The sequence below is a fragment of the Aspergillus versicolor genome (assembly GCF_001890125.1).
Source record: "Aspergillus versicolor CBS 583.65 unplaced genomic scaffold ASPVEscaffold_2, whole genome shotgun sequence".
In the NCBI taxonomy this organism is placed as follows: Eukaryota; Fungi; Ascomycota; class Eurotiomycetes; order Eurotiales; family Aspergillaceae; genus Aspergillus; species Aspergillus versicolor.
In genome coordinates this window covers 769,991-797,716 of record NW_024467525.1, presented here as the reverse complement: position 1 = coordinate 797,716, position 27,726 = coordinate 769,991, and the positions used below count along the sequence as shown (strand labels likewise).

Below are 27,726 nucleotides of genomic sequence, written 5' to 3'. Positions count from 1 at the left end.
CAACGATTACATTTCTCTTACGAATTTCGCCGCTGTAGAGTCGGCTATCACCTGCTTTAGGAAGTCGATCTCTCCCGGCTCTCGGTCAAGCCATTCTGTCTACTCGTTCCGGGTCCCATTCCGCCGGATTGCCCCGCATTCTTGTTATCTCCAAATAACAGCACCGCGTGGTGCGGAGGATAGTTGTGGGGTTGATAGTGCCTGTTCAATGAGTCTGTGGCCATCTGCCGCGCTCAAAAATTGAGGCGGTTGTGTTAGCATCCCTACTAAAATAACACTTATTCTATAATATTACTTACTTATCTTGGTTGTGCAGTACTTTATTATCTAATAAATTTTTTTATACTAAATTAATATATTTTTAAAGCTGTTTAAGTTACCTAATTTAATAATATTTATAATTTATATAGATATCCTGCTGTTTCTCTAATAAGTTATATTTTTTAGATTTAATTCTATTAAACTTATTTTAGAAGTATCTAAACTCTCTTCTCTCTATAATAGAAGTTTTAGATTTATATAGTAAATAATAATATATTAATTCCTAATTCTAGACTAGTTTTATAAAGCTATTATAAAAGAAACTAGTATTTTAAAGTAATTAATAGAGTATTTATAATATAATCTCCTCTATTATAGTAGTATTAAGAAACTATAATATTAAAAGCTAGAAAGAGCTTAAAAGCTTTTTAAAATAGATAAAAACTCTTTACTTAAATATTTTCTTATTAAGGGCTAGTAGATATAGAATAAATTAATTTAATAACTATATTATAAGTAAGAGATAGAGGTTTCTTATTAAATAATTAGATACTTATTTTAATATTATAAATAATCTAGAAAGAATTTAAAAAAAATATCTTTAAAATAAAATAAGTATCTTAAATACTTTTATTTTAATAATATATATTATTATACTATAGAGGACCTAGTATTTCTTAATAAATTAATATTTAATAAAAAGACTAGCTAGTAATATTATAGCTATATATCTATTAAAAATAAAGCTTATATATCTACTAATATTTAATAAAATTATATATAAAGTATATATTTTATAATAACTTTAGATAGCTGGCTTCTCTATACTAGTATTAGAAAAAGCTACTTTAAAGTAGATAACTTTTTTAAATAGATTTATAATAAGCTACTCTCTACTCTAGATATTAAAAACCAGGGTTACCTAATAATAGTAATACTTAATAATATATTAATATATATTAATAATAGTATTATAGAGGCTGTAAAAACTATAAAATATATTATTTATTATTTATCTTTATATTCTCTAGATTATAATTCTATTAAGTTTATATTTTTAGTATTAAAGGCCTGGATAAAATAAAACTAGATCTTTTTATATTAATTTTATAGAAATTATAGGGAATTTCTTAAATTATTTATTTATAAGAGTTACTATAATAAATATATTTATAAGTAATTTAAATATACTAGTAAAGAGAGTATCTATATAAAAAAGAAAGAGATAATTAAATTTTATTAATATATAAAAAATAATAATAATCTTAAAAATTATTAAACTAATATCTATACTATAAAATTAAGTAAATTTAAAACTTATATAGTCTTAACTTTTTTTTATCTTATTAATATCTATAAATCTTTTTAAATAACTATAATTTCTCTCTAAATAATCTAGTAAAGTTATTAAAGATTTCTATTTTTATAATATAGTAATATATTACTAATTATTTATCTTCTATAAACTTTAGATCTTAGATTAACTAGTTATTTTTAAGTATAATATTTTATATTTATTTCTATTTAATTTTCCTGCTAGAATTTCTGGTATTTTAGAGCTTCTATATAAAAAAAAATATAAAAATTTCTATATTCTCTTTTATAATATTAATCAGGCTTAAAATATAGAATTAAAAAATAAAAAAAGCTGCTTAGTTAATCTCTAATACTTATAGAATTAGTATAAGACTCTTAATTATATAATTTATAGTATTTTATAGCCCGGGAGTTAGTAAATATAGCTTAATAAATAACTCTAGTAAGAATACTAGATTTATAAGAATATTTATAGATCTCTATAGTACTTAGTAGGTTATTATAGATAATTTATATTCTTATATATTATATTAAATTTAATATCTCTTATTTTTTTTTTATAGTATTTTTATTTCTTCTTTATAATCTTTATTAAATCTATTATTTATTACTATATTATTAGATTAAAACTTTTATTTTATATCTCTAGTAATATATTTATTTTTTTCTATTATAATATAGTAGTAGTCTTTTTAATAGATTTATAAGATTTTCTATTAATTAATCTATTATTTTACTAGTAATTCTATAGCTTAAGCAGGGGATTTACTAGTATAGTCTTATTTTAAAATATTATATTTATCTAGCTATTATACTATAGTATAGTAATATTATAATACTTTATTTTATTATAGAGATCTAGGAAGTAAAAATTATAATAATTAGTATAATTATTATTATTATAGTACTAGTATTCTATTAATTATTATTAAAAATATCTAGTATTATAAATAGCTTTAACTCTAATCTTATTCTACTTTATTAATATTATTATATATATTTTATAACTCTTTATACTAGTAGAGTATAATCTTAATCTATCTAGAAATAGTAAAGAGCTAGAAATAAGACTAGATAATTTCTAATTCTTTTTTTAATTAGATTTATATATAAGACCTATCTTTTTTTATATATACTATATATAAATCTTCTAGATCTAAACTATTTTTAGTATTAATCTTATAAAGATATTCTAGAAATTTTTAATTATCTATAATACTTCCTCTACTACAGGTATAGAGAACTAATTAATATTATAGTATTTTATATTATTATAACTAGTTTCCTACTTAAATAAAATAGATATCTTTATAATACTCTATTTATATAGTCTAATATAATAATTTATAAGACTAATAACTACTTACTTAATAATAAGAATATTAAAAATATAGTAAGTAAAGTTCTGCTAGATAATTTAATAGTTTATAAGCTTATTATTACTCTATAAATAAATATAGATTTATATTAGGAAATCTATAATCTTTATAATATCTTTAAGATAATTCTCTAGCTTAAAAGTCTTTATATTAGATAGTTATAGACCTGGATATTATTAATAAATCTTTTTTATTATTTTCTAATAAATTATAGTCTTATATTATTCTTTAGTAGTATATAAGATATTTATAAAAGCTTTAATTTTATTAGAGAAAACTAGTAAACTATTATTATTAAATTTTTTTTCTTTTTTATAATTTTTTATTATTTTTATATTATTTTTTTTTTCTTTTTTTTCTTCTTCTCTACTACTAATAATAAGATAGCTAATAATAAAGCTACTAGAGATCTTATTATATTTAATATTATTAGAAATATTAATATAACTTTTTTCTCTATAATCCTGACTTATTTATTATTTATAGCTAGTAGCTAATAGAATATAGATTATAATCTTAACTAGGATTTAGTTTATAGATATAAAAAGAAGATAAATATAAAACTTATTTTTTTTATTAGTAAGAATTCTAGAACTTTTAAAATACTATATTTTTTAACTTTATTCTAAATAGCTATAACAGCTTTAGTTATTCTATAAGATATATATATATTATTATATTATTGGGCGCTGGAGATATATTAATATAAAAAATAGTAATATAGTAGAGATTATATAGAATTAGGTCTTATAAGATCTAATTAGACTTTTCTTTAATCTAGTATAATATTTTAATAACTTTTATAACTTTAAATAGCTTTAATTTAACTAATTTAGAAAAAAAAATAGAGTATTTTATAAGACTAGTAGATAAAGTACTATATAACTAAGATAAGTAAGTAATATTATAAAATAAGTATTATTTTAGTAGGGACACTAACACAACCACCTCGATTTTTGAGCGTGGCAGATGATAATGGGACTGTGTGTAGGTTGACTCCCTTCTGCACGAGCACGAATGCAGGGGCCCAAGACAGCCCCCGCACGCGTGTATTATTACTATCATCATTGGCAAAGCATAAACATGGATTTAGTGGCTTTTGGCTTCACTTTCCTGCGGGTTTTCGACGTAAAAGGAAAGATCCCTTGAATAACTTCAAGTTCAAGTTACCGCTTTATCCGTGCCTTCTAGCTCATCCACAGCGCTTCCCGCAGCCTTCCCCCGGTGCTTTCAGCTGTGCCAACAATGGCCTGTAAATCCGGCGTAGTATAAGAATTAGGTCACGTATTGAATCTCACACTGTTGCTTCCGCTTCAGGCACCTCGAGATAAGCGTGCACCACCCTATATTCGATCTGCATATTTTACATAACTGTGGGATTTTCGAAACTTGAATCTATCCCGGAGATTAAGACTCAGCTTTTGTCTCATTTATCGTCTCTCCATTCAGTTTTAACTTAATTCCTGCACCTCTGTGTCAGTTTCAAATTTTCGCACTTTCGACCAAGTTTGCACAGCCTGACCTTGAGCAGGCTTAGATTAGTATGTGTTTTCTCGATGATAATCTTCCTGTAATATGCTTTGATATAGTTTGGACATTCCCTGATAGTCGGGCTTTCCATTCTAGGCCAGAGCCATCGTACCCCCCTTCATGAACTATGTACATCCATGACCAGTCGCTCGGTCTAGATCTCACCGTACTGCTCCGGTTTTGGTTCATGCTTGTAAAACGCGGAGTACGAACGAGGATGACAAATATACCGGTAATGAAGTCAATCAGAAATGACATAATAAAATCCCGGCAATTAAAGCCAAACATCAAGATGTGCACCCCACATGCTATGGGTGCTCATTTTCAAGGTCCAGGCATGCCTTTCCTTGTTCGGGAGGTTTCCGCAAGACCCGCCCTCGGTAAACTCAGTAGCTAGGTCTGGGGACGATATGCATCGACAGGGCTCCGGAGGTCGGGGGAACGTGGAACTGGAATCGCTACCCGGGCGCCATGAGTGATACTGAGAGCTATCTCTATCGCTATTCGTGGGACAAAGAGGACTTGCGCACCTACCCCTGGCAGACACGGTATCTTTACCAACCGGAAATCCTCAAATACCTCAATCACATCGTGGACAGGTACGGCCTACGCAAGCTGTTCCAACTGGGGGTCATTGGAAATGGATCGACTGGCATCCAGGTCATGACCGCTCTCGCTCCAAAGGTGAAGAGGCTTATCTCATTCCAGAGAAGTCCCCAGTACTCAGTTCCGAGCGGCCAAGGACCTGTTTCCAAAGAGTACAGAGACTGGCTCAATAAGAATTACGACAGCATCTACGACGATGTCTGGAAGTCTCAACATGGCCATGGGATATCTGAGGTCACCCGGCCTACCATGTCTGTATCCGCGGACGAGAGACATCCTGGGCTCTAAAATAGTTTAGAACCAAGTCCTTTTGCGGCTCCTCGAGTGTAATTGCTTTGAAAACAAGCTCCTGGTCTCTATGCAACAGTCTAATAAGGCTTGATGCTTGCTTGACCTCTCCTGCAGTGAGATCTCGTAACGGGTGGAACGCCATGGTGCTTAGAAACTGTCGAAGCGGGATGAGCAGAGATGATTGAGTCGATGTGTTTTTGAACTTGGTGGGCGGACATTGGACTTATATAAGATTCTTCTGCTTGGCGTTCCCTTCTAGCAAGGTCTTGCAAGATCTTCGTCAAGTCGAGACAGACCGAGTCTGGGAACATAGAGCTGGCGTAGTTTTGACTACTTCAGGATTAGCGTTAAAATTTGGCGGGCAGCGTTCATCGAGAACGCTAGTGCCGGGATTGCTCCATATTAGGTAGGCCTGGAAGCCAAGATCTCTTGCCCTTAGCTTAGATATACAGATGGAAGTATATTAAACAGGCACTATTAGTTACATTTCCTATCATATGATTAGGCGGACGTGTACACCCCGCCTAAAGGCTCAAACGGGCAAGTTGGGCCTCGCCAAAACCTTATATGGGTAGGAATATCCTACCTATACTCGCCACGACCCGCAGGTGAACCTCTGGTCGCTGAGACTGGGACCGTTTTTGGAGTGGCTTGCTTATAATGGCAAATTTTGAACAAACAGTCCGATATGGTGTTAATTACTGCTATAATCCCAACCTTTGTTTTGGTTGAGCAGCCCGAAAGTATTATCTTTGCTGCGATCTTTTAGTCGACTCATGTGCATAATGAGTGCATACGTCAATAATATATATATCTTCCCACTGCCAACATTGCACTCAAACAAAGTTGTAAGATGCCTACTGCTATAAGACTACAGCAGAACCGAATCAGAAGTCTCCAACTATCCAATTAACACAATTAAAATAATTAAAACGCCAGAGGAGATCATGGCAATGTTTGATGAACTCTCCAAAAGTGGTCGGTCGGTTGCGTTCTCTCTCCTGCCTCTCTCTTTGCTCTGCCTGTCTTCTCAGCTCTGCTTCTTGCTTTTATTTTATAATATTATATCTTGATTTAACTCTTAAGAGGTATAGAAGACTAAAATAGCTATAATAGTAAAATCCATCTAGAGTTATCTTTATAAATTTCTGGTTATATAACTTAGGGACCTTATAAATAAGTTATATATTATATAGAATATAGCTTTTTATATATAAAGTATAGAGAAAGTAATTATATATATTTCTAATTGTCATGGCCTGCCAAGGCCGTGCCACATCACTCCTACTTTAATACCATAAAGCCCGATCCTACTTTAATAATAGATGGCACTACTACTCATTCACCCTCCTCTATAATAAACACAATATCCTCTATCCCCAGCTCTACGGCGCGGTATTCTGGTGATAGTGAAGCTTCAAGATGAATGGGCTCTTTGATTGCTTTTATAAACCTCCAACCTAGTTGGCTCAGTAGTCACTAAATCATGCTTTTTAACCCTCAAGTCCTCACGACCCTGCCGCCCTAATATGGACCCTGATCGGATCCCCCTGCCCATACACCATCCCATTCCCATTCTCCAGCATAATATGTTCCTGGCTATCCGGCCTCCTACCAACCCTCCCCTCAAACTCATCATACAGAGGATCCCTATCAACCGTCGAGGTAACCTCGTAGGACCTGAGAATTCCCCCGCCTTTCTTCCACGCGCGCCGATTATCGTGGGTTGGTGCAGACCCACTGCCGGTACCGCGGATATCGTCCAGCTCGTACCGTCGCGAGGACCCGTATCGCTGCCCGCTGCTGAATATGGATTTGATCTTGAAAAGCTTCCGGAGTGAGCCGAGTGAGCCCGCGAGGAGTCCGAAATTAAATTCGATCTCCATCCAGATTAGGGACATTGCTGCTGAGTCTTTTCAGAGGCGCCCGCGGGCCATTTGTCAGTATGCGGTAGTGATGGGGAGGGAGGAATGGAGGAAATACAAGTCATATCTGTTGTGTCTTTTGTATACACCAGTGTCGAAAACCGCACTAGGGCGGCAACACAGGCGATAACCCCAAAACTAAACAAAAAAAGCACGAGCAGTCGCTTCTTCAGTGCCATCTGCAGGCCCCAGATTGCCGGCATCGGGAGCACGATGATGACGATGTCGCAGACGAACATAAGCACACCCTGGTACATTGTGATTGCGAAGAGCGTGTCGTTCGAGAAGCATTGTGCCGTAATGATTGTCTTGTCCCAGAAGGCGCGTACGGGCTTGCATTGGAAGGCCAGGATCAGCTCGCCTGAGACTGTAAAGGCGACGATAAAGAATATGATTGCATAGCCCGTGCGCTGGACGTAGCGCTGTGGGAAGACGCGCATTATGAAGGTCGTTAGACTGAGCTTTACGGCGGCGGCTACTACCAGGTAGCTGCAGAGGGCGGCGTAGTAGATCTGTGATGTTAGGGTTACTGATCAGGGGGAGGATCCGGAGATGGGATGCTTGAGGGTACCTTCAGCCAGGTGACTAGGTCTCCCCTCGCGATAACGTCGGCTTGGTGGTCGCCCAGGCCGTAGTAGCTGATTGTGTATGCGAGGGCAGAGAAACCATTGACGAGGATCTATGCTGTTAATTTTGGTCTCAGGGTGGTTCCAGGTGGCATACCAAAGCGACTATCACGAGGTAGTCGTCAACGTTGAATGACTTCACGACAAAACGGCGCATATACAACTGCCGCTGTCAGCGAATCTTCTGGCACACCAGACGTGGACCCACTCACCCGTAGACAGCAAACAATCGTACACAAGATAGCCATGCAGAGGGTAATGCCACGGACGGCGTCAACCATGGGGGTGGACCCCATTGTCGGTAGATGGTTAACTCCAGCTTGACTGGCGAAATTGCCGAAGATGAACGAGTCGAAAAGAGAAGGGGATGGAACCTGAATTATGTTTCTCTGGAGAAATCCTTCGACTTGGAGAGTCGTTGTGGCTTGCCCAGTCCAACAGGGGCTCACATACCGAGGATGCAAAACTATGGAGAAGGCAATCTGACAGCTGGTGCAAGCGAGCTGTTGCCGCACCATCACCCGCTGTGGGCCCAGAGGGCTGGATCGCAATCCAGTAACCTTCCACAACGCGCAGAAAAGCGCAGTTTAGCTCCAACGGCAGAGGCTTTTTAACTTCGGCCGTCGACGAAGGAGTATGCCATCTTCCATGACTTCCGGTTGCCGGATAGGGGCACTTAAGAAGCCTCGCTTCGCCGCATTTGCGTCTCCAGGCCGAGATTACCTTTGATAGATCCTTCTTTGTTGGAAATCCGAGGTCGATTCAGTTAATCTGGTTCCAATTTGAACCCCAAGCTTCATCGCCTTGCAATGCCCCATCTCGCCAGCGTCCCGTCCCTTCTGGACTTTCTCCCAGTGGAGCCCTCGACCCGGGCCGAGGCTGAGGATCTCCTGGTGGCCTTTGCTGCGCTCCCCGATAAGGAGAAAGTCTCAGCTCAGGCCTCGCTGCTTCCGGGGATCTTTCCTCTGGTGTTCCGGGGAAATGCCCTGGTCGAGGGGTCCCCCAAGTACGAAGAGAGCCGAACACAGCCTTGGTAACCCTCGAGCTCTTACACATTAATCTCAAACGAATAGGCGCTGATATAATATAGGTCTACAAACTGCTGGCTCTCTCCCAAAGTGATCCTAACTCCCTCAAACACCGCCGAAGTTTCGCAAATCCTGGCCCTAGTCCGCTTTCTCGGCGCAACATTTTCCATCCGCGGCGGCGGCCGTCTTCAGAACCCTGGTTTCACAAGCAACGACGGCGGCGTTGTAATCTCTTTGGCCAATTTCACACAGCTGGATCTGTCGGATGATAGGGAAAGTGTCAAGATCGGGCCAGGTAATCGCTGGCTGGATGTCTACAAGGGTCTTGATAACCATGGGGTCACAGTTGCTGGCGGCCGGGTTCCGCATATCGGTGTGCCGGGTCTCTTGCTTGGGGGTGGCCTTTCGTTTCAGAATAGTGAGCACTCGCTGGGGTGTATGAATGTTGTTGATTACGAGGTGAGTACGCTCTAAAGACAGCTATGCATGGCCTTCCGGCATACTGATGTGCTACGCAGCTCGTCCTCGCAGACTCGTCAATCATCCACGCCAACGCAACCCAGAACAAGGACCTCTTCTGGGCCCTCAAGGGCGGCGGTACAAACTATGGTATCTCCTCTCCTATCCTCATTCTCATCTGTAGTCCTAATAGTAGACCAGGAATCGTCACAGAAATAACCATGAAGACAATTCCCAACCAAATTTGGTCCGAGGCCCGCGTCTACCCAGCATCCGCCAACGCACAGCTCCACGAAGCCCTAATGACCTACCACAAGCTCATCGAGTCCGACAACAAAGCAACCCTCATCTGGCACACGATTAACCAGACTACACTGCTAGTCTTCTTCTACTGCGCCCCTGTTGACAAGCCCGACGTGTTTGTCCCATTTTACGACATCCCCTTCCTCATGAACGTCGTCCCACCCGCGAAGCGCACCGTCTACGAAATGGTGGATGCAGTTAGTAATGTCCTTGCTGCGGAGCAGCTGCAGTATGTCACCCCCTTTGGTGCCCCCTTCCTCATTTCACACTTTGAGTGAATCGTCTGATAGAAAATAGCCACGACATGCGTACAACAACGACCCTCCCCTCCCTAACTGTATACGAGGCTGCCGAAAAAGCGCGTGCGGAACAGATGGCCGCCCTCTCCGACCTTGAGCGTGCGGATCTAACAATGGTAATCCAGCCCATGTCCTCGCTCGCCATCAAGGTCGCCGAAGAAAAGGGCGGAAACCCACTGGGCCTCCAGAGCGTGGGCCACCAGTGGTTTCTCGTCATGGCCGACTACAAGAACGCTGCGGATGAAGACCGCGTGCGTGCATCTGTCAAGAAGATCGTCGATGTTGTCGAGGAGACCGCGAAGAAGGAAGGTGTGTGGTTGCCCTTCAAATACTCAAATTATTCATCGCGCGACCAGGATCCTCTCGCTAGCTATGGAGAGGAGAACCTGGCTAGGCTGCGTGAGATTGCGGCCAAGTATGACCCTGATCGCGTCTTTCAGGTGCTGCAGAATGGGGGATGGCTGCTTTCAAGGGCGGGTGAGGGGGCAACAGGTGCCATCTAAATGGATATATGACAATCGCACAAGCTTCGAGGATGTAACAAAGCAGTAGTAATACCAACAAAACGCTCAGTTCCACACATCCAGGTGCTGCTTGCATCCGGCCACAGACGCTCCGTAAAGAGATCTTGTACCCCACATCTACCTCGCCATCCCCGTCGTTCATATCACCCTTAAATCTTGCGCAGGTATCGGTGTCTTGGTTGGAGACAAGAGTAAGAGCAATCATTCTGGACTGCTGTAGGACTAAATAGGCAATATACCTCGAAAAATATTCAGTAATGGCCGGCTGGCCCAATGGCAAGGCGTTTGACTACGAATCAAAAGATTGCAGGTTATCCCTGCGTCGGTCAATACATTTTTATTTTTTATTTTATTTTATTTTGTACTTAAATGCCTGCGAGCGTAGTCTTGTCAACAGTTTCCTATTTAACAATTAGATGGAGATATTATGATAATCCTTCCTTTGCACCATGCCCATGAGGAAGTGTAGCCGCGTGTACTGCAAAGTCTCTTTGCACATGAAAATATATATATTAGCCACGACCGGGTCTCTCGCCAAAATTTATTACCTCGCACCCAAATACATTTAAAGTTTTACCACTTAATACCCAGCATTGTATTGGAATAGTACACCTGTAAACAGCGCTAAAGTCTGTGACAGCTATACACAGGCGTCGGGCACAACTTAATAGAAGCTTGTCTTTGGCGAAGTTGATTTGAGAGGGATTCAATCCCGGCCCAGCCTACCAAATCACCAGGCCATATCTTGATTTAATATTCAGTGCTAAAGATAATCTTGAAAACCACCTCCATGGGGGACAGCGAGCCCTAACAAGAGGAGATACACATGACATCACTGATATAGTGGACCTTTGAGCTCTTTTTGCTTCTTTGAGATGGATTTCTCTGGTGAGATGAATTAGTCATGCGGGCTTGGCTGGATTCCGGCGAAGCAGATAAGCTATAATAAGCTAATTATCAATTATTGAGTGGACTTTACTTTTCGACTGGATTATAAGAACTACTATTATTGGTGTGATGTTGTCGGTATTGACGATTCTGGTGAAGTGGAGCCTACTAACTATTATCTATATTCTAAATTTCTATCTATTATTAGAAATATTTATATTAATTATAATGATACCGGTCAGGTCAGGGCATGTTGAGGATTCTGGTTTAACTAATTAGAATCTGACAATAGTACCGATATCCCGAGCATAAACTTGAAATTTGCGGTTGAATAAACCAGGAATAGAGCGAGGTGGAACAGCACGTCTCAACCCTGCCCGACTATGTCAAATATCTAGATGCTTTCAAGGTCCTTGCTATCGGTCTGCCATCCGTCGGCCTCAGCTCCGCCGTCGAGGAAATAAGCAGAGGCTTCTGTCTCTCCGCGGAGGACCCAGCGGAAGTAAGATTGACCAGCTGTGCCGAAGACGCCACCGTCTGGGTCGAGGTAGGTACCACCATGGCCGACATCGAAGTTCCCGACCCAGGACGGTACGCCGGCGTTGACGGCCTCGTAGTCTCGCATTCCCTGTTCACGTCAGTTAGCAGCGGAACGTTGTAATCTCCTTTTAGCTGTAACGGTTGGACTTGACTTGCATTCTCATAGGCAATATCGGTAGGCCCACCGAGGAAGAAAAAGATGGGCACGTTGATAGCACCCAGTGTTGCGTCGGTCTGGGAAGCGTCGAGGGTGCCCGAGTTGAAGATTCCAAACGCCGTCACACGGGGGTCTTGGTTCTGGGCGTAGGCCTGGGTGCCGCCGCAGCTCATACCGGCAGCGGCGAGCTTGGTAGCGTCAATGTTTGCCCACTCGCCCTGGCCGGCGTTCTCGCTGGCCCAGTCGATGGCCTGGGTCATCTGCTCGTTGCTGGTGGACCCGCCATTCCCGGGAGTCCCAAGGGCGATGACGAGGATGCCCCAAGACGCAACCTCCTCGAGGAACGGACCATGTCCGGCGACGGGGTCCGCGCTGCAGGCACCGTTGCCCCACACGAGAACCGGGAGGCTCTCGAAGTCGCTAAGGTTTTCAGGATGGAAGAGGGTATGCTCAGGAAGAGACTCGTGAACATAGTATGTCTGCGGCAGTCTCGTTTAGTAGTGCGAGACAACGGTGATTGTGGGACATTGCAGGCTCACCGTGGGCACTTGGGCCACTACGGCCTGGGCCAAGGCGAGCGCGGGAGCGTAGGCGAGAATGCTCTTCATGGTGTTGAGAGATAAAATGAGAAGCTGTCTTGGTTGCCTTGGTGCTACATGAGCTCAATGGCGGCGGGAATCTGCTCCCTTTTAAGCTTCGCGAAGCCCCTCCTCCTTATTGTGCGCTTTGTGGAGTTTCTCAATCTGCCCTACGAGCTGTGACACGAGATGTCACACACGATGTCACACAAGATGTCGATCGTCTCGTGGCGAGTCTTCAGGGCTAATATAGTTCTTTAACCACACCAATAGCAGCTTGATCAAGTAGTCTTCAGCGGCGGTCTTTTCCCCACAGGTCACGGCTCGAACCGGCTAAATCGGGCACGTCTCCTACAAGTAAACGCCAAGACAATGAGAAGTTTCATAGTGACTCCAAATCCTGTTGGGAGCCTCTCAACTATATTGTCTATGTGCCTAGAAGAAACCGAGATCCTTGCAGCCGAGGTTTAAGCAGGCCCACGGAGGGCAACTCTGGAAGCATTGCGCACATAATATCGTCCTTGGCGGCCTCAGCTGGTGTCAGACCAACATAAAGGGGAGCTGAATATTAATGATCATAAAGGCAATAACCTGTTGTTAGAGTTCACCGGACAGCTGGCTAATGATACTTGAGCCTGCGTCGGGTAAATGCCACTGTACAACAGCCCCTGCTCTCTTATACACCGGTCTCAAGCGTCTAAAACCCTGGGCGCCAACGTTGAAGTCACTTACTATTCTCCAACTCATCCCCCTTAATTCCGCTCTCAACTGTAACAATGGCTAGCCTTCGCCAATACACTTACCCTGGCATCGGCAAGTGGGCGCGCAAGGAGGTGCCCGACTGCCAAGCTGCCCGCGTGTGGACGTACAGCACCGACCTGAAGGCCACGCACGACCTGCTCGTCGCCAGCTTCCACAAGTACATGCCTATCCACTATGCCGTCAGGACGGAGCGCGGCGTGACCCAACTGGGTCTTGATACAATGCATATTGAGATCGAGGTCGAGGCGCACGACCCGGAAGGAGCTCTGCCGCTGCGGGCGAGGCCAGGAAGACAAATTAGAAAGGAACTGACTGGGGCTTTTGTTCTTTGTTACCTATGTGCATGAGTAGATGCGTAGGATGAAGATCGAATGGAATCACAATTTCTACGGGGGATTTTGTTCAGTAGCTACAGTATCTGGTGTCCAAGAGGATCTATCCTCGCCCTGGATTTCTTATGTATTTAACTAAACCGACGTATGTGTAGGACTTCCTGGAAATTTATTGGAAAGCAGCGTCTATTCAATTAGTCATTGGGTTATGTTTTGATATACTCTTGAGAGTGGTATTCAGAACAGAAGATTTCCAAAAAAAGTTAAAAGTAAATAATGCCTTTATACATCTATTATTATGACCATGATTAAGAATGATGTCGTAGTAGCAGTATCTCCCATCAATTCAAACTTCGTATTAGTTCCTGCTGTGCCTTTATTTGCAAGTTGAGTGTCGTATCGGAAGTCATACTGGTTTAACCGGAGGGCGTAAGGGGCTTCGCTTGACAGTGGTTGAAACGGAATCTGTGCTCCCAAATGACTGAACATCTACTCACTATTTTCAACTTGAAGTCCACAGTTTGCGCAAGGAAACGACACGCCGTATTTAGTAATTGAGCGACTATAATGTCTTATTTGGAGGAATACACTATCCGAGAGTTGTTACATTTGGCTAGTTTATATAACGAGCGAGGCTTCACAACAACGCTGTAGACTACTCTGTAGAAAGTTAAACTAGGTATTGATGGAATAGTCTCTAGGTTACTCAGTAAGATATATGTAGCTTACTCCACATGATATCCGGCGCCCCGACGGCCGTGGCCAGAATCGAAAAGTCCTCGCTAGCACCAGCAGGCTCAACATCAATAAGATTATCTCCAAAGTGCGAATCAGATGTCTCTTGGAATGTCCTGACGGCTCACTCGTCGTCCTAGCAGCGGTTTCTATATATATGTTTAACGACTGGCTTCTTTGGCGCGCCGGACGCCTCACGTTCTGCTTCGACGCTCCTGTAGGCCACGATAGCCAATTCGCCCGGTGCGGTCTCTCGACTGACGATGGTCTGTGGGCGGATGATGATCAACGCAATGTGGCGACGAGCCCCTCTGCAGCTGAACATGCGCACGTCAAGGCGCCCGACGCCGTGGGCAATCGACCGGCTCGTATGCGGAACGGCGCAGCCTTCATGCGCATAACATGCTGCACAGGACAACGTTCGGCTTGGGAACTTTGCCGTATAACCCATCATCGACCATCGCTTGGGCGGCGGGGAGTTTCTCCTCTGGTGGCTGGAAGATGAGATCCAGGGTTGCCGACCAGCTTTCTCGTGCGTGGCCAAGGAGCTCAGCGCTGCTTATCTGCTCGGTAATTCGAGTCTCCGAACTAATACAGCTGGATAATAAAATCCCGGGTCAATCGGTAATCGCTTGTCATCACCTCCATGACTAAGAATTTATCGCTAAGTTCAGCGTCTGTTGCTTGCTTGTATCTTTCGCGAGCCTCTTCGATATAATTAGGCTGTTTCGGTTGCGAGGCCCAGGTTGAATAAATACTGGTGACATCGTTCCACCAACTTCGCCCGCTAGCAGCTGGACGCAGCAACTGGAGCAGGGACTGTTTATTCTCTGCCTGGTAGCGTTCTATCAGCTGTGGTAGCTCTGCGTATCTCATCCTCATCTCGTCACCCTGTTCCTCCTCTCCAATCCAACCGAGGAATATAAGAAAAATGACGCAAGGATCGGCTCCTAATCTTAGGTATGTTTCAATCGTCCGCCACGCGTATACTCTACTGACACTGCTTTCTGCAATTAACGCCAGCCAAGCGGTTATGGTAGATGCTTTGATCTCACTACCCTGCTGCTGCCAGGCGGTCGTGACGGAGTTCGGTGTCACTCCCTTCTCCATAAAATATGGCAAAACCGCTTCTAGAATTTCCTCGTTTCCTGAGAGAGACGCGGAAATGAGTGCATCAACCAGGTTATCACACCGCCGTTGTGTTGTTGGAAACTCCTTGATTCGCTGTATTAGGTATGGGAGGGCCGATGGGATGTATACCGCCAGGAAATTCAAGCTGGAAAAAGAACATTCTCTGTTGTTGGTCTCCCGGTATGTTATTTTAGATTGACCCTCTATGGTACCATAGCTGGCGCCAGAAACCGTGTGCGGTTGAAAAATCGATATTTTCGACCGGTTGTTGTCCTGAGTCTGTAAGGAGGAATGCAGAAGCCCCTTATAACTGTCAAATATTCTTTCGATCTCCTCGCAGTATCGACTTGGCAAGACCGTCCTATCCTTGCTTAGCCAGTCTAAGGTCTCCCTGAGGATGGTCAAGTTATCGAAACATGGCTCAAAGTCTGGAAACGGCACTGTATAAGAGTCCATAGTGTAGGAAAACTTGACTTCCGCCAAAGCTATTCGTACGTAGGTCTCGAAACCCGGAGGTTTCTTGTCATGCCACCGGGCCAGCAAATATTCTCTAAAGGAACGATGGAAAAAGTCTATCCTGCTCCTGAAGAAGACGTGAGTTTCGATGCCGAATCTGGCCCTAGATGGCTGGATTTCCAACATTCCCCGCGTTGATGCTTCGACCTGCTTTTGTATTCGATCTAATCGCTGCTTGATTTCGATATTGGAATAACAGCACATTGCCTTATCGAAGGGAAAATTGGGGTTCTCGAGAGCTTTAATCCAGGAGAACGAAAGAGCACTGAGGGTGTAATATGGACTATGGGCAGCGAGGAGGAGAAACTTTTCTGCTTGCTGCTGGCTCAATGGGTCGAGATCTTCTAGCAGCTGATCAAATAGACTGTCCAACGTCCGTGGCGTGGCGCGCAGCATACCTTGCAACTGCTTGATGGAATAGATCTGCAATTTCGAGCTCAGTGATCTAACAACCAAATAGGCCCATAAAAAGACACCCTCCGCCCGAGCCACTATCTCCTTGGCTAGGGTCAATAGACTGGAGTGTGTAGAGCAGTCAGATGAGGAAGCGTCGCAGAAACTATTCATCGCATACTCCAAAATATCTGCCTTTGTATGTTCGTGAAGCGGCACACATCTTTCATGGTTGGTAAAGGCGTGCATGTATTCCGGATGAGGACGAGCACTGCAGATAATCTTAACATTTTCTTCAGCGCCCCAGGTTTGAACCTCCTTGACCAGCTCAGCTTTGTCACGGCTATCACCCTCATACTCATCAAGTCCATCGACAAATAGACAGAGCCTGTACTGACCATGGTGCAGAATCTGGACTAGCTTGGCCATGGATTTCTTGAGAAGAGGGAGCCTGGCTTCCTCCCATTCAGACAGACCAGATCTATCGCCAAAGACCCCAGTAGCCATCCCTGGGCATTGCCTGAGCACTTGATATAGAAGCGATCGGTAGAGGCCTTCAAGGGACTTCTGCAGGCTGCCGCCAGCGTTCCAGAAAAAGACAGCAACGGATACCAAGCGGCAGCCTCCAGCCCACTTGTTTAGGGATCCCCTTACAGTCGCATTCTCAGAGCCCGCAAGGTATTTCATTAGTGTGGACTTCCCTGATCCTGCTTTTCCATATATAAAGAATACAGAATTCTCATAGAGCAGAAACTGCATGAACCTGCTTGCAGATGTTTTTCGTAGGGATACTTCTTCTTCGAAGGCCTCTTGAAGGCAATGAAAACAGGCATCACTTTTCCTGTTTTCGATATCGCCTTCATCGTCTTCGTCCTGCTCTCCACTTGTACTGTGGGCGACAGTTTTCAGTGCTTCTTGTTTGTCGGTACTGTGTTCCTTGAGTTGTACAAGCTCTGGTGATACAATATCGGCAGGTTTTTCGACGCCGTTGGGGGCAGAATCCGTAACAGAATTATCGAAATTGTTTTCCCTAGTGGCCGTACGGATCGAACTGTCCTGCTTTGATTTTTCGCTACACTTGCACAACTCATTCTCGCGAATCAACCAACGGTATGTATCCCCTACCGCTACATGGATATTGTCGTCCCTGTGAAACATCCCCTTAAAATACAATGCACGAAGGATTTCGTTTCGGTCCGGTATTTTGTTGGCACCAGATTTCGGTTCTTGCATGACATCGTGACATGCAGTCAAGCCGGAAGAAACATCGTTGCTTGTTTTCATTGTCTCTAGGCGCTGAATGAGGCCCCTTAAAAGATCTTGTTGCGTTTGCGCCTGTGTATCATGTTGATCCTTTAGGTTGATAGCTTGCAGCTCGAGACGCTTCAAGTATTCCTTGATCGGCGACTGCTCATTACTGGTGATGGTCAGGCTTTGTCGCGGCGGACGGGAGGCGACGAGCGACTTACTATAGCATAAAATTGAGACGCAAAATTATCTGCGCTCGATACTCCCCAAGCCGTCGCTCAATTGATAAAACCTTCTTCTCCTTTACTGTACTCTTCCAAGCTGCGCGAATACTAGACCAAAAGCGATCGTCTTTCTTGGGTTTGAGCTTAGAGAGCATGTCTGTCAGCTCCGCCGACAGGTCCCTGCACTGGGCGGCGAGTTTAACAAGCTCAGCCTCATGCTGGGTGTTCCCTTTCAGATTCGTAATAAGTCCATCCGTTACATTTCTCAACTCATCAACTGTCGAATCCAGGTGCGCATTTTCTTCAGTTAGGCCAGTTGCAGAGCTTGCGACCTCCTGAATTCTCCCGCATAGCTTCGCGCCAAATTCGACAAATTGCAGGATATTTGCCGCAACGCCAATTGCGGACATGGGGTCCATACCTTCCTGTTCGTCGTTGCGTCGGTATATTGGTTGTTTCTTGCCCTAGGTTCGAAGGGCCGTTTCCGGGAGGCGTAGTGGCAGGCTAGGGAACATATATCTCACTGCTGGAGAACATGAGTGGTAATGAATCGCAGCTCCTGGGACTGAGGGGCCGCTTATATGACCGACCAGGACGAGGCTGTGCGCTCAGGGTTGCACCTGGCGGACAGCGATTGGCCTATGGCTCAGTGCACCTTAGCCTCGCTGAGCAGTGAAAATCCCAACTACTGGAATTTCCGAGAGGAGAAAAGATGGACAAGGGTGATGGAGTTCGATGGTTAAAAATCAAGAAACAATGTAGGGTCTCTCTTTTAGCAGTCTTGTTAGGCGAGGTTGCTTATTATTCTCCATGTATTCAAACCACCGTTTGAAGTATCCCGATCATCGTAATCCATGGCCCCGAGCGCAACGAGCTGCGGCGGCAGTCCATTGTACGAGGCTGGCGAGGCTGGGGAGAATCTCCCTCCGTCCATCATGCAAATCTCACCCGGGCAGCACCCAGGGGACTGCTACGCGCGTTTAAGCCATCACTATCAACGTTGTTAGACGTAAAACAAGCCCTGGGCGTGTCTCCACCTTTAGAGGTGAGAGACACCAAGTCCAGGGTAAGTATAAGTAGTACAGATAGTAGTGTGGTCAGAATATCATCCTGGGTAAGTAGGGGTCAGAAATACGACATTGTAGACCTGTAGGCTGGTAAAATAATTATTTTCAGTTTAGGTTAAATATCGAGGGCTCTTCTGTACTTTCCCTCACTCTTCTATATACTAGATACTTGCAAGAACAATACATACGATATATGTTTACTGTCTGCCCTAATTTATTTGGTGATGGCATAAATAGTTGTAGTTAAAATTATTAGTCGCAGGTGGCTTTTAAGTGAGTTTACTATTACCTCCTGAGTTCGAAAAATCATAATTACTTATACATGCTAATTCTATAAGGTATTATTAACGCTCTTGTAACAGGTCATTTGCAGGGCTCAGTACCTCTCCCGGATCATAAACCCGAGACGCTGGGAGAGCAACTAAACGACGAAGGACAGGAAGACGTTTTGGACTTACTTGCTCGATATCAACTGGGTTCCTCAGTTTTTAAGGCCCGTAATCCAAGGGCAAGAACATTACCCAGTCCGGGTGAGTCTAGTATAATTTAGGTTATCACTATAATCTCCTAAAGCTTAAAATAAATAGGACTGGCCGCTTTATAGTTACGCGACTTGGGCAAGATCACGATAAGTGGAACACCACCAATAGTGGAAAGTGTTTTAAATCAGTACAGGTATAGAGCGATCTGCATAGAGAAAACTGAAGAACTTCCTTGATTGCAATGATGGGTAAACTAGGTATTCTATTAAATCACAGGGTATTTCCCGGAAAAGGAAATAACCCTGACCAAGGCTCAGTAATCATCACTCATCAATGATCTGCAGCTTATACATAAGACAATGCATTCATGTGGTTTCCTTTCTGGGTAATTTCTTTTTATTTTTGTTAGTAATCTTCAGTGTAATCCGAAAAGATCATATGCACGTGTCTTCCCATGGAACGTATATAAGATGACCGCAAACAGTCACACCCCACTTCCTGTTCATATCTTAAACGCTCCATTTGCCGCCTTTCATTCTCGGAAAACACACAAAAACACCAATCAATATTCTGCACAGTCCATCAATATGGGAGTTGACGTTCCGACATCTGACAGTCTTAATGACCTCTTCAGCCTTAAGGACAAGGTCGTCGTCATCACCGGTGCCTCCGGTCCGCGCGGCATAGGTATCGAAGCCGCTCGCGGGTGCGCGGAGATGGGTGCAGACGTTGCTATCACCTATGCCTCTAGAGCTGACGGCGCTTTGAAGAATGCCAAAGAACTCGCAGAAACGTACGGCGTTAAAGCAAAGCCGTTCCAGTGCGACGTGTCCAAATATGAGGATACTGAGAAACTGGTGAAGGACGTTATTGCTGAGTTCGGCAAGATTGATGCATTTATTGCCAACGCCGGGAAATTGGCTGATAAGACCGTACTCGATGGCTCTGTCGACGACTGGTACGGTGTTATGAACACTGATCTGAATGGCTCATATCACTGCGCGAAGGCAGTCGGTCAGCATTTCAAGGACCGTGGCACCGGAAGCTTTGTTATCACCGCTAGCATGTCTGGCCATATTGCCAACTACCCGGCCGCATACAACACCTCTAAGGCGGGCTGTCTGCATCTGGCCCGCTCGCTTGCGAATGAGTGGCGCGGTTTTGCACGCGTGAACAGCGTCTCGCCTGGATACATGGACACCGGTCTAATGAATTCGGTCGATCAGAAAACCCAGGATCAGTGGAAGTCGATGATTCCCATTGGTCGGTATGGTCAGGCGAAGGAGTTGAGAGGTGCTTATGTTTACCTGTGTAGTGACGCCAGCTCGTACATGACCGGCTCCGACATGCGCATCGACGGTGGCTACTGCATATGGTAGACAATGGTCATACCCAATTGTATCTAAAGAATCTTATTAGAAAATGAATGCCTGCATGGCCCTTTTGTTACTCACTAACGGTCACCACCACTGAGCGGCTATTTGTATGGGCCTTACGAAATAGGGTCTTTTTTGGCCTCGATATGTTCATAATTTTATATCATAATCCTTGGATATCAGCTTTACAGGACCCTATATCGTATTTTATAACTTGTTTAAATTCTTAAAGTTCTTATTGTAAGATACATCTTCGTAGATTAGGGTTCAATTACTGGACTGTCTGAATGCTGCAGTCCCAGGTAGATACCAGTTGTGCGTATCAGGGAGCGAGTGATGTGACGCTATCATGCTAGTCTGATGGGGAGAAATAGGTCTACTTCATAAACAACAAAAAAAACTAAAGATCCAGTAGTCACTTGATTAAAGAATATAAGAGACATTTATTCGTTGGTAAAGATATTCATAAATCCGACAGAGGATGTTTACTGTCCACCTTGCTGAGCCTTGCCAGCCGACTCGTAACTCTGCATCAAGCACCAGTAGCCAGGGATATGGTCGCGCCAGATGGCACCAAAGCCTTCAATGTCGCGGCGCCAGTCTCTGTGGAGCTCGCCGGAAACGGCAGCCCAGTTAAGCAACTGGCAGCCAGCCGCAGCCATGCGCTTGTGGGCAGCCTCCCTCGTGTGCTCAGCGAAGGTTCCTGAGCAGTCAGTGACAACGAAAACGTCGTAGCCCTGCTCGATCAGACTAAGAGCGGGGAAGGCAACGCAGATCTCCGTCAAGACACCACTACATATTGTTAGTAAGTATTTGCCGTGCGTGAGACAGATAGGCCACCTACCTGATAACAACCTGCTTCTTGCCGGTGGCCTTGACGGCGTTGACAAAGTCCTCGTTGTCCATAGCATTGATCTGACCGGGTCGTCGAATCAGCGGTGCCTCGGGGAGCAGGTCGGTGATTTCCTTGACAAACGGTCCATTGGGACCGCTGTCAAACGATGTTGTAAGGACAGCTGGGGCCTTGTAGTAAGCGGCAACTCTCGCCAGTGCCGAGACGTTGGTTTTGAATTCGTATGTATCGAAGTCGCGAACGAGTTGGATCAGACCGGACTATTTCACAGGAATGGGTCAGCGCTGCATCACAAGCCGAGTGAGGCTACGTACCTGGTGGTCGACGAAGAGGAAAACACAGTCCTCAACGTCGAGTCTCTTGTATGCGGGAGGAGACATTGTGAAAGATGAGATGAAAAGATTGGCCCCGTTGGATTTGGTGGTATGTGCGATGAGATGAAGATGAGAATGAAGATGATTGCAAGTCTTCCCGATGGGACTCTGGCCGGATTATATAGCATCTGGAAACCGCGCCGTTAGTCAGAGCTTATGCACATTAAACTCATCATCGACCAGGTCTTCGGCCGTTGAGTTGATACCCCGCTGAGGGGTTCTCGTCGTTGCATACTCTATAGAGTCCGCTGGTGGAGCAGCTGAATTACAGATCTCTGCGATATCGTGAGTAAGACGGGGATGCCCCGGACTCTGCCAATCATCAGCTGTCCCTGTGTGTCTCCACCTCGTGTGCTGTGGGTCGATCGTCCTATCAGGAGCATTGGCAAATGATGATTCATCTTACTAAGGTTACCTCAGCGCCCCAGCCGGAAGTAAGGAAAACAGGGTTCCATCACCGTTGGCCTTAGTAACGCTTGATCATCATCCTGGTCGTCCTGGAGCCAATATGCACAAAAGTATGGATGGCATACGGAGTACGATACTGCATCTACCTTGAATTCCTTTCTCTCTCGCGGCTTCCACCTCTGACCTTCAGCGTCCTTTTACATTTCCTGTTTGCCATTGGCGCATCTCCTTTCCCATGAAATTCTATCCAAGAGCCCGAGAGCAACGGCCGAGCATCCATCACGCCTCGGTTCGGCCACGTCGACTGGGAGTGCTCAAAGCGGCCGCTATCAACCTTGTCTTGCTCCAACTTCTTTTCCTGGGTCTCTTCTGTTACATATTTGGCTCGATTTTCCAGCAGACCACACATATCCACAATCTCACTATCCTGTTCGTCGACTACGATGGCGGCGCGATCGGAGACTCAGTTCGCAGCGCGTATGAGAAACTCCAGGGACCGGGCTTTCCATCATTGATTGAGCATTCTACCGCTGAGTATCCTCAGCCAAACGTTGTTGATAATGCGGTCTGTAACATCAACTATTGGGCCGCGTTATACACTACGCCCAACGCGTCGAATCAGTTGACAGCCGTGCTTTCAGGGGAATCTGCTGCTTCGACATATGACAAAAGCGATGTCCTCACCATGGTGTGGAACCAGGCTCGCTATCCGACAGTCGTTGATGCCGCCATCTCCAACTCCGTAAAATCGCTATCTGAAGCCGCACGCGTCGCGTACTCTACAACAAACGGGCAACAGACTCTGCAGAGTTTGAACACATCCGATCCCGCGGCGATAGCAGTTTTGTATGAGCCGTGGTCCCTGTCTTCTGTCAACTTTCAGCCGACAACACAAGGATCAAGACTCATCTACAACAGCCTAGTCATCATTCTGATCATCATCCAGGAATTCTTCTACCTGGGTTATGTCAACGGTCTATATGTTCAATTTAAACTCTATACATCGGTGGCACCTCATCGAATCGCAATCTACCGGCACATTATCTCTGCCGTTTACACTCTGATCGGGTCACTTTGTACCGCGGGGGCCATCTGGGCCTTCCGAAATGGCTGGACTGTCAACGGTAACCAGTTCGTCCTCACATGGATGGCCTTGTGGCTCTTTGCGCATCTGAACTTTCTCGTTCTAGATGTAATAACCGTCTGGCTGCCACCTCCCTACGTGCCCATGGCAATGGTATCATGGGTTGTCTTGAACTCCACGTCGGCCATGCTTCCATTCGACCTCTCTCCTGGATTCTATCACTGGGGTTATGCCTTGCCAGCCCACTGTGTATACCAAATCCTCATTGATATCTGGTCCGGTGGGTGCAATCCTCAACTCTACCATGCACTACCGACTCTGTTCGCCTATGAAATCGTCGCGATGACCGTGAGCACGATTGGAGTCTATCGACGGGCGCACTATGCATGTCTCTCACAAGAGCAGGAGGAAAACTCATGCCGAGACAACATATCAGCAGCACTACTGGACGTGCGAAAAGACCTGATGGCACAAGAAGCGATGCATGACGGACAAGGACAAGGAACATCTGAAACTGAGAAGAACCAAGGACCCGCGACGCAACAGCCTGAATCTGCCACGATTCTAACTGAGCAAGAGAAGCTGGTTCACATCATGCGAAATGAGATGGCGCGTGCGAAGGCTGAGGATGAGAGTATGGGCATACATTTCACCCCGCTTTAAACGATGGCACATCAAACTAGGGGCGTTTGATATATTTCAATGCGTTTCTTTTGAGTCTCTAAAATAAGATAACTATCCCTTTCGTCACCAAATCTCCCCTAATTTGTAGCTGAGGCTTAATACCCCCTAATAGGCCGAAATTTATTTTCGCTCGTACGGTGGTACGCAAAAGTATAATACCCCATGAGCAATAGCAGCGCATATAGGTGCTACCCACTGCATCCAATGATAGGTGGAAAAATGAGATCCAACCATTGCTCCGAAGCATCGCGCGGGATGTCCTGCTGTTTCTTATTGTTAGCATATCGGCCACACACATCTTCCCAGAGCCACGCGAGGGGGGAGGTAATCCCATACAGAATCCTGTATAACCGGGACGAATGATGCCGGTCGAAAAGATACACAGTGCTAGTGGAATTCCAACGAAGATCGGACCCAAAGTCGGACCAAACACTCCCTTTTGACGAGGATCAAGACCAACGCCAAATGAAAGGAGAATTACTGCGAAATCCGTGACGAATTCAATAGCGAATGCGCTGCCAATTGACACCTGCGAGGTATCCACGTAACAACCTGGAACTATAAACTATCGATTTGTATTAGAAAATCCCGCGAGACGAGGGGTAAGAACATGTTGGGGCGTAGCAGAGATTTACATACAGATCTCGTATCGAGGCTCGCTCTTACCAGCCAACCGGCGATTGCCGAACCAAATATTTGGAATGCAACGTACAACACACATCTGGGCAGCGTTGTCAAGCGCCCGAAGAACGTAGCTATAGTGATCATCGGGTTTAAATGGGCTCCAGAAATAGGACCGATTGTAAATGTAAATAGAGGAAGCATGAACACCACTATCAGGCTACCAATCAATGTAGGCACAACTGGGCCAGTCTCAAGATTCCTGTTTAGCCAGTCGGTTAACGTCGCTATGCAGGGAAAGAAGGGCCAAAAGGCTTACCCCATATTTTCTGATAGTCCAACGGCGAAGAGGATGGTTAGGTATACCAGCAAACACGTCCCCAATCCTTCAACGACAGCTGCCTTCCACAGCTCTATCTGCGAGAATTGCGTCACGGATAAAGCATCTCTCAATGGAACCCACGGAGCAGCATCAGGAGTTTTTTCCAATAGCTCTCTATCTGTACAGTGGCTTCGAGATAGAGAGAACTCTTGGTTTGCACCGAGGCGGCCGGCAAATGGGGTAGGGGCTTTGGCCGAAGGTACCGTGTCCCTGTCACTTCGCCAGAAACTAGCATGAGGAATTGTGGATGGCATTTTGCGCATAGAACCACGAACAAGATCCGTGAGGGGAAAGGAGTTGATATGACAGTATATGAGACAAAGGCAGCCCGCTGCAACAAAAGATAGGGATGAAGTAGGTCATTGGTCATTATTAGTCACCGTTAGTTAATCTTAACAAGATCTCAGTTCCCCACTTATTATGCATATGGAGTAGATTTCGATTCACTCCAAGTTCGGTTAGTGTTCCAGGCTTTGGCTTGGATCCACTTAGAATAATAAGCACTTGAATATATTATTCAACAGGGTGTCGAGTCATTGCATTTGATTTTCCAGTCAACTGGCTGCACGATGCCCGTTAGTTCTGTGACACGTGGCAAGCTTCAGAGAGCCGGTAAGCAAGCATTGCCCTCTTTAAAATTAGTAGCTCGTAGTCAGTTGGAGTGTAGATGTCGGATAAAACCTCTGCTGTGTGACGAACACTGCGAGTTCCAATATTTTCAGGCAGAAATATCAGACTGGATCCTGAGTTCTTCCTCCACTAAATTTTGAGACAATTGACACGCTTTGTGAATAGCTTCAGCACCCGACGTGTGTGAGCTTCCTGGTGTGGGGTGTCCCCGCAGCCGTGAAGGATGATGTCATGGATCAGGTACTCTGGCTCGGATAAATGTATGACCGGCCGGCCGAGAGCAACAATTCCATCATTGAGCATGTTCGCGCAACCCCCCTCTGACCACGTTTATGTTTGAATCATCATGGACAACCAATACAGTTGGGGTTCTTTTATTGGTCAGCCGCCTGACTCTGCTTTATATGTAGATGTCGGGCAACATTTAGACTACGGGTATCCATACGAAGGAAATGTGCAGCTGGTGAATACTCCCATGTTCCAGCATCAATATGCCTCTCTCCTATTATGTGATCCATACTAAAACAGCACGACATTAAGGGCGCAGCCAATCACGCTTTTCCAACACCCATTTCTGTAGGAGGGTTGTCTGATCGGGCGACTGCGGAGGCTAGGGATGCGTACGTCCACGGAGATGGTTCAGCAGGAGGTACAACTTGTTCATCGGTCGCCCGCGATGAATCGAGCTATGGCCAACAAACTCAAGACGCTATCCATAGCCATGCGGTTGAAAGTCTGAACAAGCGCAGGGCGCAAAACCGAGCATCGTACGTTTCAATATTACACAATTTAATGCCATCTCAATCTGCAACACTTTAGCTTGTACCTCCTTCTTTGCTGACATCTCCGTCAATCCATTCAGTCAGCAAGCGTTCCGTGCACGGAAAGAACGTCACAATGCCGAATTAAATCAAAAGATAGATCAATTGCAGAACAATATGTCAGGTCTGCGTGACGAAAATGAACAGCTCCAGCAACAAATTGCGGAAATGATTTCACAGAATCGTGTGCGTACGGAAGCACGCACGAGGCAACCTACGTCTGAACAAAAGAACCCCATGACGTTTTCATGGTCATCCGAACGTTTCTTCGACTCGACTGTGCCTGATGGGCACGAAAAACGGCCGGTGTATCGACTCACTGTCGATAAAAATACAGGCGAGAAACTGTTGGATATTGGGGCAACTTGGGACCTTATCCAGCAACATGCATATTTCAAAATGGGAATTTTAGATCTAGTCAAAGTCTGTGAGTATCTGCGTAGGCATATACAGTGCGATGGTCAGGGCCCTGTGTTTGGCGAAAGGTTCATCTTCGATGCCATTGAATCAGGCCTTGTGGGTGATAACTTGATATAACAAATCTTGCTAGGAAACAAAAACTACAAGCTTCCCTTGATTTGCGAAAAAATTCAGATAAAAAGTAATCGAAACTATAGGAGGTGGGAGGTGTCTTTTTAGATTGTATGCTTAGTCGTATAGTGGGGTGAGTTATAACGGCAAGTGAGTCAGGTTTGTAATCTTGACTAAGATGGCTCGTGGGATGTCCGTTACCTGAACGGTCAGAAATTCTGTTTCTGCGGGTCATCAGAGAGAATCTATCTTTTAGGGGGGGCATTTTCCAAGACGATCCATATCATGAACTCTCTCTAGAGAGCCTCTGCCGGCTTCAACACCCGCCTGCCGCATTGAGGCGATGCGTATCAAGCCCTCA

At 44.6% G+C, this 27,726-nt stretch overlaps 12 protein-coding genes across 12 annotated transcripts; 6 read left to right on the top strand and 6 right to left on the bottom strand.

The window, feature by feature from the left end:
- Positions 1 to 4,886: 4,886 nt before the first annotated feature.
- Positions 4,887 to 5,410, top strand: ASPVEDRAFT_880516 (uncharacterized protein). Its single transcript, XM_040818226.1, has one exon. The coding sequence runs from the start codon at positions 4,959 to 4,961 to the stop codon at positions 5,379 to 5,381; it is 423 nt and encodes a 140-aa protein (XP_040663791.1). The 5' UTR covers positions 4,887 to 4,958; the 3' UTR covers positions 5,382 to 5,410.
- A 1,389-nt stretch (positions 5,411 to 6,799) lies between these two features.
- On the bottom strand, positions 6,800 to 8,277 carry ASPVEDRAFT_37468 (uncharacterized protein). Its single transcript, XM_040811480.1, has 5 exons — positions 8,148 to 8,277; positions 8,033 to 8,098; positions 7,881 to 7,988; positions 7,368 to 7,821; positions 6,800 to 7,296 (listed from the first exon to the last, which is right to left on the bottom strand). Exons 1-5 carry the CDS (start codon positions 8,229 to 8,231, stop codon positions 6,893 to 6,895), a joined length of 1,116 nt encoding a protein of 371 aa, XP_040663790.1. The 5' UTR covers positions 8,232 to 8,277; the 3' UTR covers positions 6,800 to 6,892.
- A 327-nt stretch (positions 8,278 to 8,604) lies between these two features.
- ASPVEDRAFT_185248 (FAD-binding oxidoreductase) lies at positions 8,605 to 10,829 on the top strand. Its single transcript, XM_040808943.1, has 5 exons — positions 8,605 to 8,968; positions 9,026 to 9,422; positions 9,482 to 9,572; positions 9,624 to 9,954; positions 10,023 to 10,829. Exons 1-5 carry the CDS (start codon positions 8,745 to 8,747, stop codon positions 10,525 to 10,527), a joined length of 1,548 nt encoding a protein of 515 aa, XP_040663789.1. The 5' UTR covers positions 8,605 to 8,744; the 3' UTR covers positions 10,528 to 10,829.
- Positions 10,830 to 11,562: 733 nt separating this feature from the next.
- Positions 11,563 to 12,924, bottom strand: ASPVEDRAFT_37466 (uncharacterized protein). Its single transcript, XM_040811479.1, has 3 exons — positions 12,673 to 12,924; positions 12,133 to 12,612; positions 11,563 to 12,064 (listed from the first exon to the last, which is right to left on the bottom strand). Exons 1-3 carry the CDS (start codon positions 12,739 to 12,741, stop codon positions 11,831 to 11,833), a joined length of 783 nt encoding a protein of 260 aa, XP_040663788.1. The 5' UTR covers positions 12,742 to 12,924; the 3' UTR covers positions 11,563 to 11,830.
- A 701-nt stretch (positions 12,925 to 13,625) lies between these two features.
- On the top strand, positions 13,626 to 13,985 carry ASPVEDRAFT_37465 (uncharacterized protein). The gene has a single exon (XM_040811478.1). The coding sequence runs from the start codon at positions 13,635 to 13,637 to the stop codon at positions 13,818 to 13,820; it is 186 nt and encodes a 61-aa protein (XP_040663787.1). The 5' UTR covers positions 13,626 to 13,634; the 3' UTR covers positions 13,821 to 13,985.
- Positions 13,986 to 14,500: 515 nt separating this feature from the next.
- On the bottom strand, positions 14,501 to 15,220 carry ASPVEDRAFT_37464 (uncharacterized protein). Its single transcript, XM_040811477.1, has one exon. It carries the CDS (start codon positions 14,989 to 14,991, stop codon positions 14,677 to 14,679), a length of 315 nt encoding a protein of 104 aa, XP_040663786.1. The 5' UTR covers positions 14,992 to 15,220; the 3' UTR covers positions 14,501 to 14,676.
- ASPVEDRAFT_441075 (uncharacterized protein) lies at positions 15,087 to 18,566 on the bottom strand. The gene is made up of 2 exons (XM_040812981.1): positions 18,050 to 18,566; positions 15,087 to 17,997 (listed from the first exon to the last, which is right to left on the bottom strand). The coding sequence occupies exons 1-2, from the start codon at positions 18,469 to 18,471 to the stop codon at positions 15,129 to 15,131; spliced, it is 3,291 nt and encodes a 1,096-aa protein (XP_040663785.1). The 5' UTR covers positions 18,472 to 18,566; the 3' UTR covers positions 15,087 to 15,128.
- A 1,543-nt stretch (positions 18,567 to 20,109) lies between these two features.
- Positions 20,110 to 21,065, top strand: ASPVEDRAFT_37463 (SDR family oxidoreductase). Its single transcript, XM_040811476.1, has one exon. It carries the CDS (start codon positions 20,189 to 20,191, stop codon positions 20,978 to 20,980), a length of 792 nt encoding a protein of 263 aa, XP_040663784.1. The 5' UTR covers positions 20,110 to 20,188; the 3' UTR covers positions 20,981 to 21,065.
- Positions 21,066 to 21,391: 326 nt separating this feature from the next.
- Positions 21,392 to 22,437, bottom strand: ASPVEDRAFT_185241 (hydrolase). Its single transcript, XM_040808942.1, has 3 exons — positions 22,145 to 22,437; positions 21,822 to 22,090; positions 21,392 to 21,769 (listed from the first exon to the last, which is right to left on the bottom strand). The coding sequence occupies exons 1-3, from the start codon at positions 22,208 to 22,210 to the stop codon at positions 21,463 to 21,465; spliced, it is 642 nt and encodes a 213-aa protein (XP_040663783.1). The 5' UTR covers positions 22,211 to 22,437; the 3' UTR covers positions 21,392 to 21,462.
- Positions 22,438 to 22,691: 254 nt separating this feature from the next.
- ASPVEDRAFT_37461 (SNG1 family protein) lies at positions 22,692 to 24,552 on the top strand. The gene has a single exon (XM_040811475.1). It carries the CDS (start codon positions 22,848 to 22,850, stop codon positions 24,357 to 24,359), a length of 1,512 nt encoding a protein of 503 aa, XP_040663782.1. The 5' UTR covers positions 22,692 to 22,847; the 3' UTR covers positions 24,360 to 24,552.
- ASPVEDRAFT_441046 (uncharacterized protein) lies at positions 24,430 to 25,799 on the bottom strand. Its single transcript, XM_040812979.1, has 4 exons — positions 25,321 to 25,799; positions 25,020 to 25,263; positions 24,717 to 24,945; positions 24,430 to 24,643 (listed from the first exon to the last, which is right to left on the bottom strand). Exons 1-4 carry the CDS (start codon positions 25,644 to 25,646, stop codon positions 24,501 to 24,503), a joined length of 942 nt encoding a protein of 313 aa, XP_040663781.1. The 5' UTR covers positions 25,647 to 25,799; the 3' UTR covers positions 24,430 to 24,500.
- A 560-nt stretch (positions 25,800 to 26,359) lies between these two features.
- Positions 26,360 to 27,371, top strand: ASPVEDRAFT_24925 (uncharacterized protein; the record flags this gene model as incomplete). Its single annotated transcript, XM_040809719.1, has 3 exons — positions 26,360 to 26,476; positions 26,542 to 26,780; positions 26,876 to 27,371. The coding sequence occupies 3 exons, from the start codon at positions 26,360 to 26,362 to the stop codon at positions 27,369 to 27,371; spliced, it is 852 nt and encodes a 283-aa protein (XP_040663780.1).
- Positions 27,372 to 27,726: the final 355 nt, after the last annotated feature.

Bases quoted from the DNA above. Each gene is read 5' to 3' on its own strand.
- ASPVEDRAFT_37465 (XM_040811478.1), top strand. From the start codon at position 13,635: ATGCCTATCCACTATGCCGTCAGGACGGAGCGCGGCGTGACCCAACTG.
- ASPVEDRAFT_185248 (XM_040808943.1), top strand. From the start codon at position 8,745: ATGCCCCATCTCGCCAGCGTCCCGTCCCTTCTGGACTTTCTCCCAGTG. The intron at 9,423-9,481 runs GTGAGTACGCTC...TGTGCTACGCAG, and splicing joins TGAATGTTGTTGATTACGAG to CTCGTCCTCGCAGACTCGTC. The intron at 9,573-9,623 runs GTATCTCCTCTC...ATAGTAGACCAG, and splicing joins GGGCGGCGGTACAAACTATG to GAATCGTCACAGAAATAACC.
- ASPVEDRAFT_880516 (XM_040818226.1), top strand. From the start codon at position 4,959: ATGAGTGATACTGAGAGCTATCTCTATCGCTATTCGTGGGACAAAGAG.
- ASPVEDRAFT_37464 (XM_040811477.1), bottom strand. From the start codon at position 14,991: ATGGGTTATACGGCAAAGTTCCCAAGCCGAACGTTGTCCTGTGCAGCA.
- ASPVEDRAFT_441075 (XM_040812981.1), bottom strand. From the start codon at position 18,471: ATGGACCCCATGTCCGCAATTGGCGTTGCGGCAAATATCCTGCAATTT. The intron at 17,998-18,049 runs GTAAGTCGCTCG...GACCATCACCAG, and splicing joins CGTCTCAATTTTATGCTATA to TAATGAGCAGTCGCCGATCA.
- ASPVEDRAFT_441046 (XM_040812979.1), bottom strand. From the start codon at position 25,646: ATGCGCAAAATGCCATCCACAATTCCTCATGCTAGTTTCTGGCGAAGT. The intron at 25,264-25,320 runs GTAAGCCTTTTG...CTGGCTAAACAG, and splicing joins GGACTATCAGAAAATATGGG to GAATCTTGAGACTGGCCCAG. The intron at 24,946-25,019 runs GTATGTAAATCT...ACAAATCGATAG, and splicing joins CGAGCCTCGATACGAGATCT to TTTATAGTTCCAGGTTGTTA.
- ASPVEDRAFT_37468 (XM_040811480.1), bottom strand. From the start codon at position 8,231: ATGGGGTCCACCCCCATGGTTGACGCCGTCCGTGGCATTACCCTCTGC. The intron at 8,099-8,147 runs GTGAGTGGGTCC...TGACAGCGGCAG, and splicing joins CGATTGTTTGCTGTCTACGG to TTGTATATGCGCCGTTTTGT. The intron at 7,297-7,367 runs GTATTTCCTCCA...GCCTCTGAAAAG, and splicing joins AGACACAACAGATATGACTT to ACTCAGCAGCAATGTCCCTA.
- ASPVEDRAFT_185241 (XM_040808942.1), bottom strand. From the start codon at position 22,210: ATGTCTCCTCCCGCATACAAGAGACTCGACGTTGAGGACTGTGTTTTC. The intron at 22,091-22,144 runs GTACGTAGCCTC...CCTGTGAAATAG, and splicing joins TCCTCTTCGTCGACCACCAG to TCCGGTCTGATCCAACTCGT. The intron at 21,770-21,821 runs GTAGGTGGCCTA...AACAATATGTAG, and splicing joins AAGAAGCAGGTTGTTATCAG to TGGTGTCTTGACGGAGATCT.
- ASPVEDRAFT_37466 (XM_040811479.1), bottom strand. From the start codon at position 12,741: ATGAAGAGCATTCTCGCCTACGCTCCCGCGCTCGCCTTGGCCCAGGCC. The intron at 12,613-12,672 runs GTGAGCCTGCAA...AGACTGCCGCAG, and splicing joins TAGTGGCCCAAGTGCCCACG to ACATACTATGTTCACGAGTC. The intron at 12,065-12,132 runs GCAAGTCAAGTC...TGACGTGAACAG, and splicing joins CCGATATTGCCTATGAGAAT to GGAATGCGAGACTACGAGGC.
- ASPVEDRAFT_37463 (XM_040811476.1), top strand. From the start codon at position 20,189: ATGGGAGTTGACGTTCCGACATCTGACAGTCTTAATGACCTCTTCAGC.
- ASPVEDRAFT_37461 (XM_040811475.1), top strand. From the start codon at position 22,848: ATGAAATTCTATCCAAGAGCCCGAGAGCAACGGCCGAGCATCCATCAC.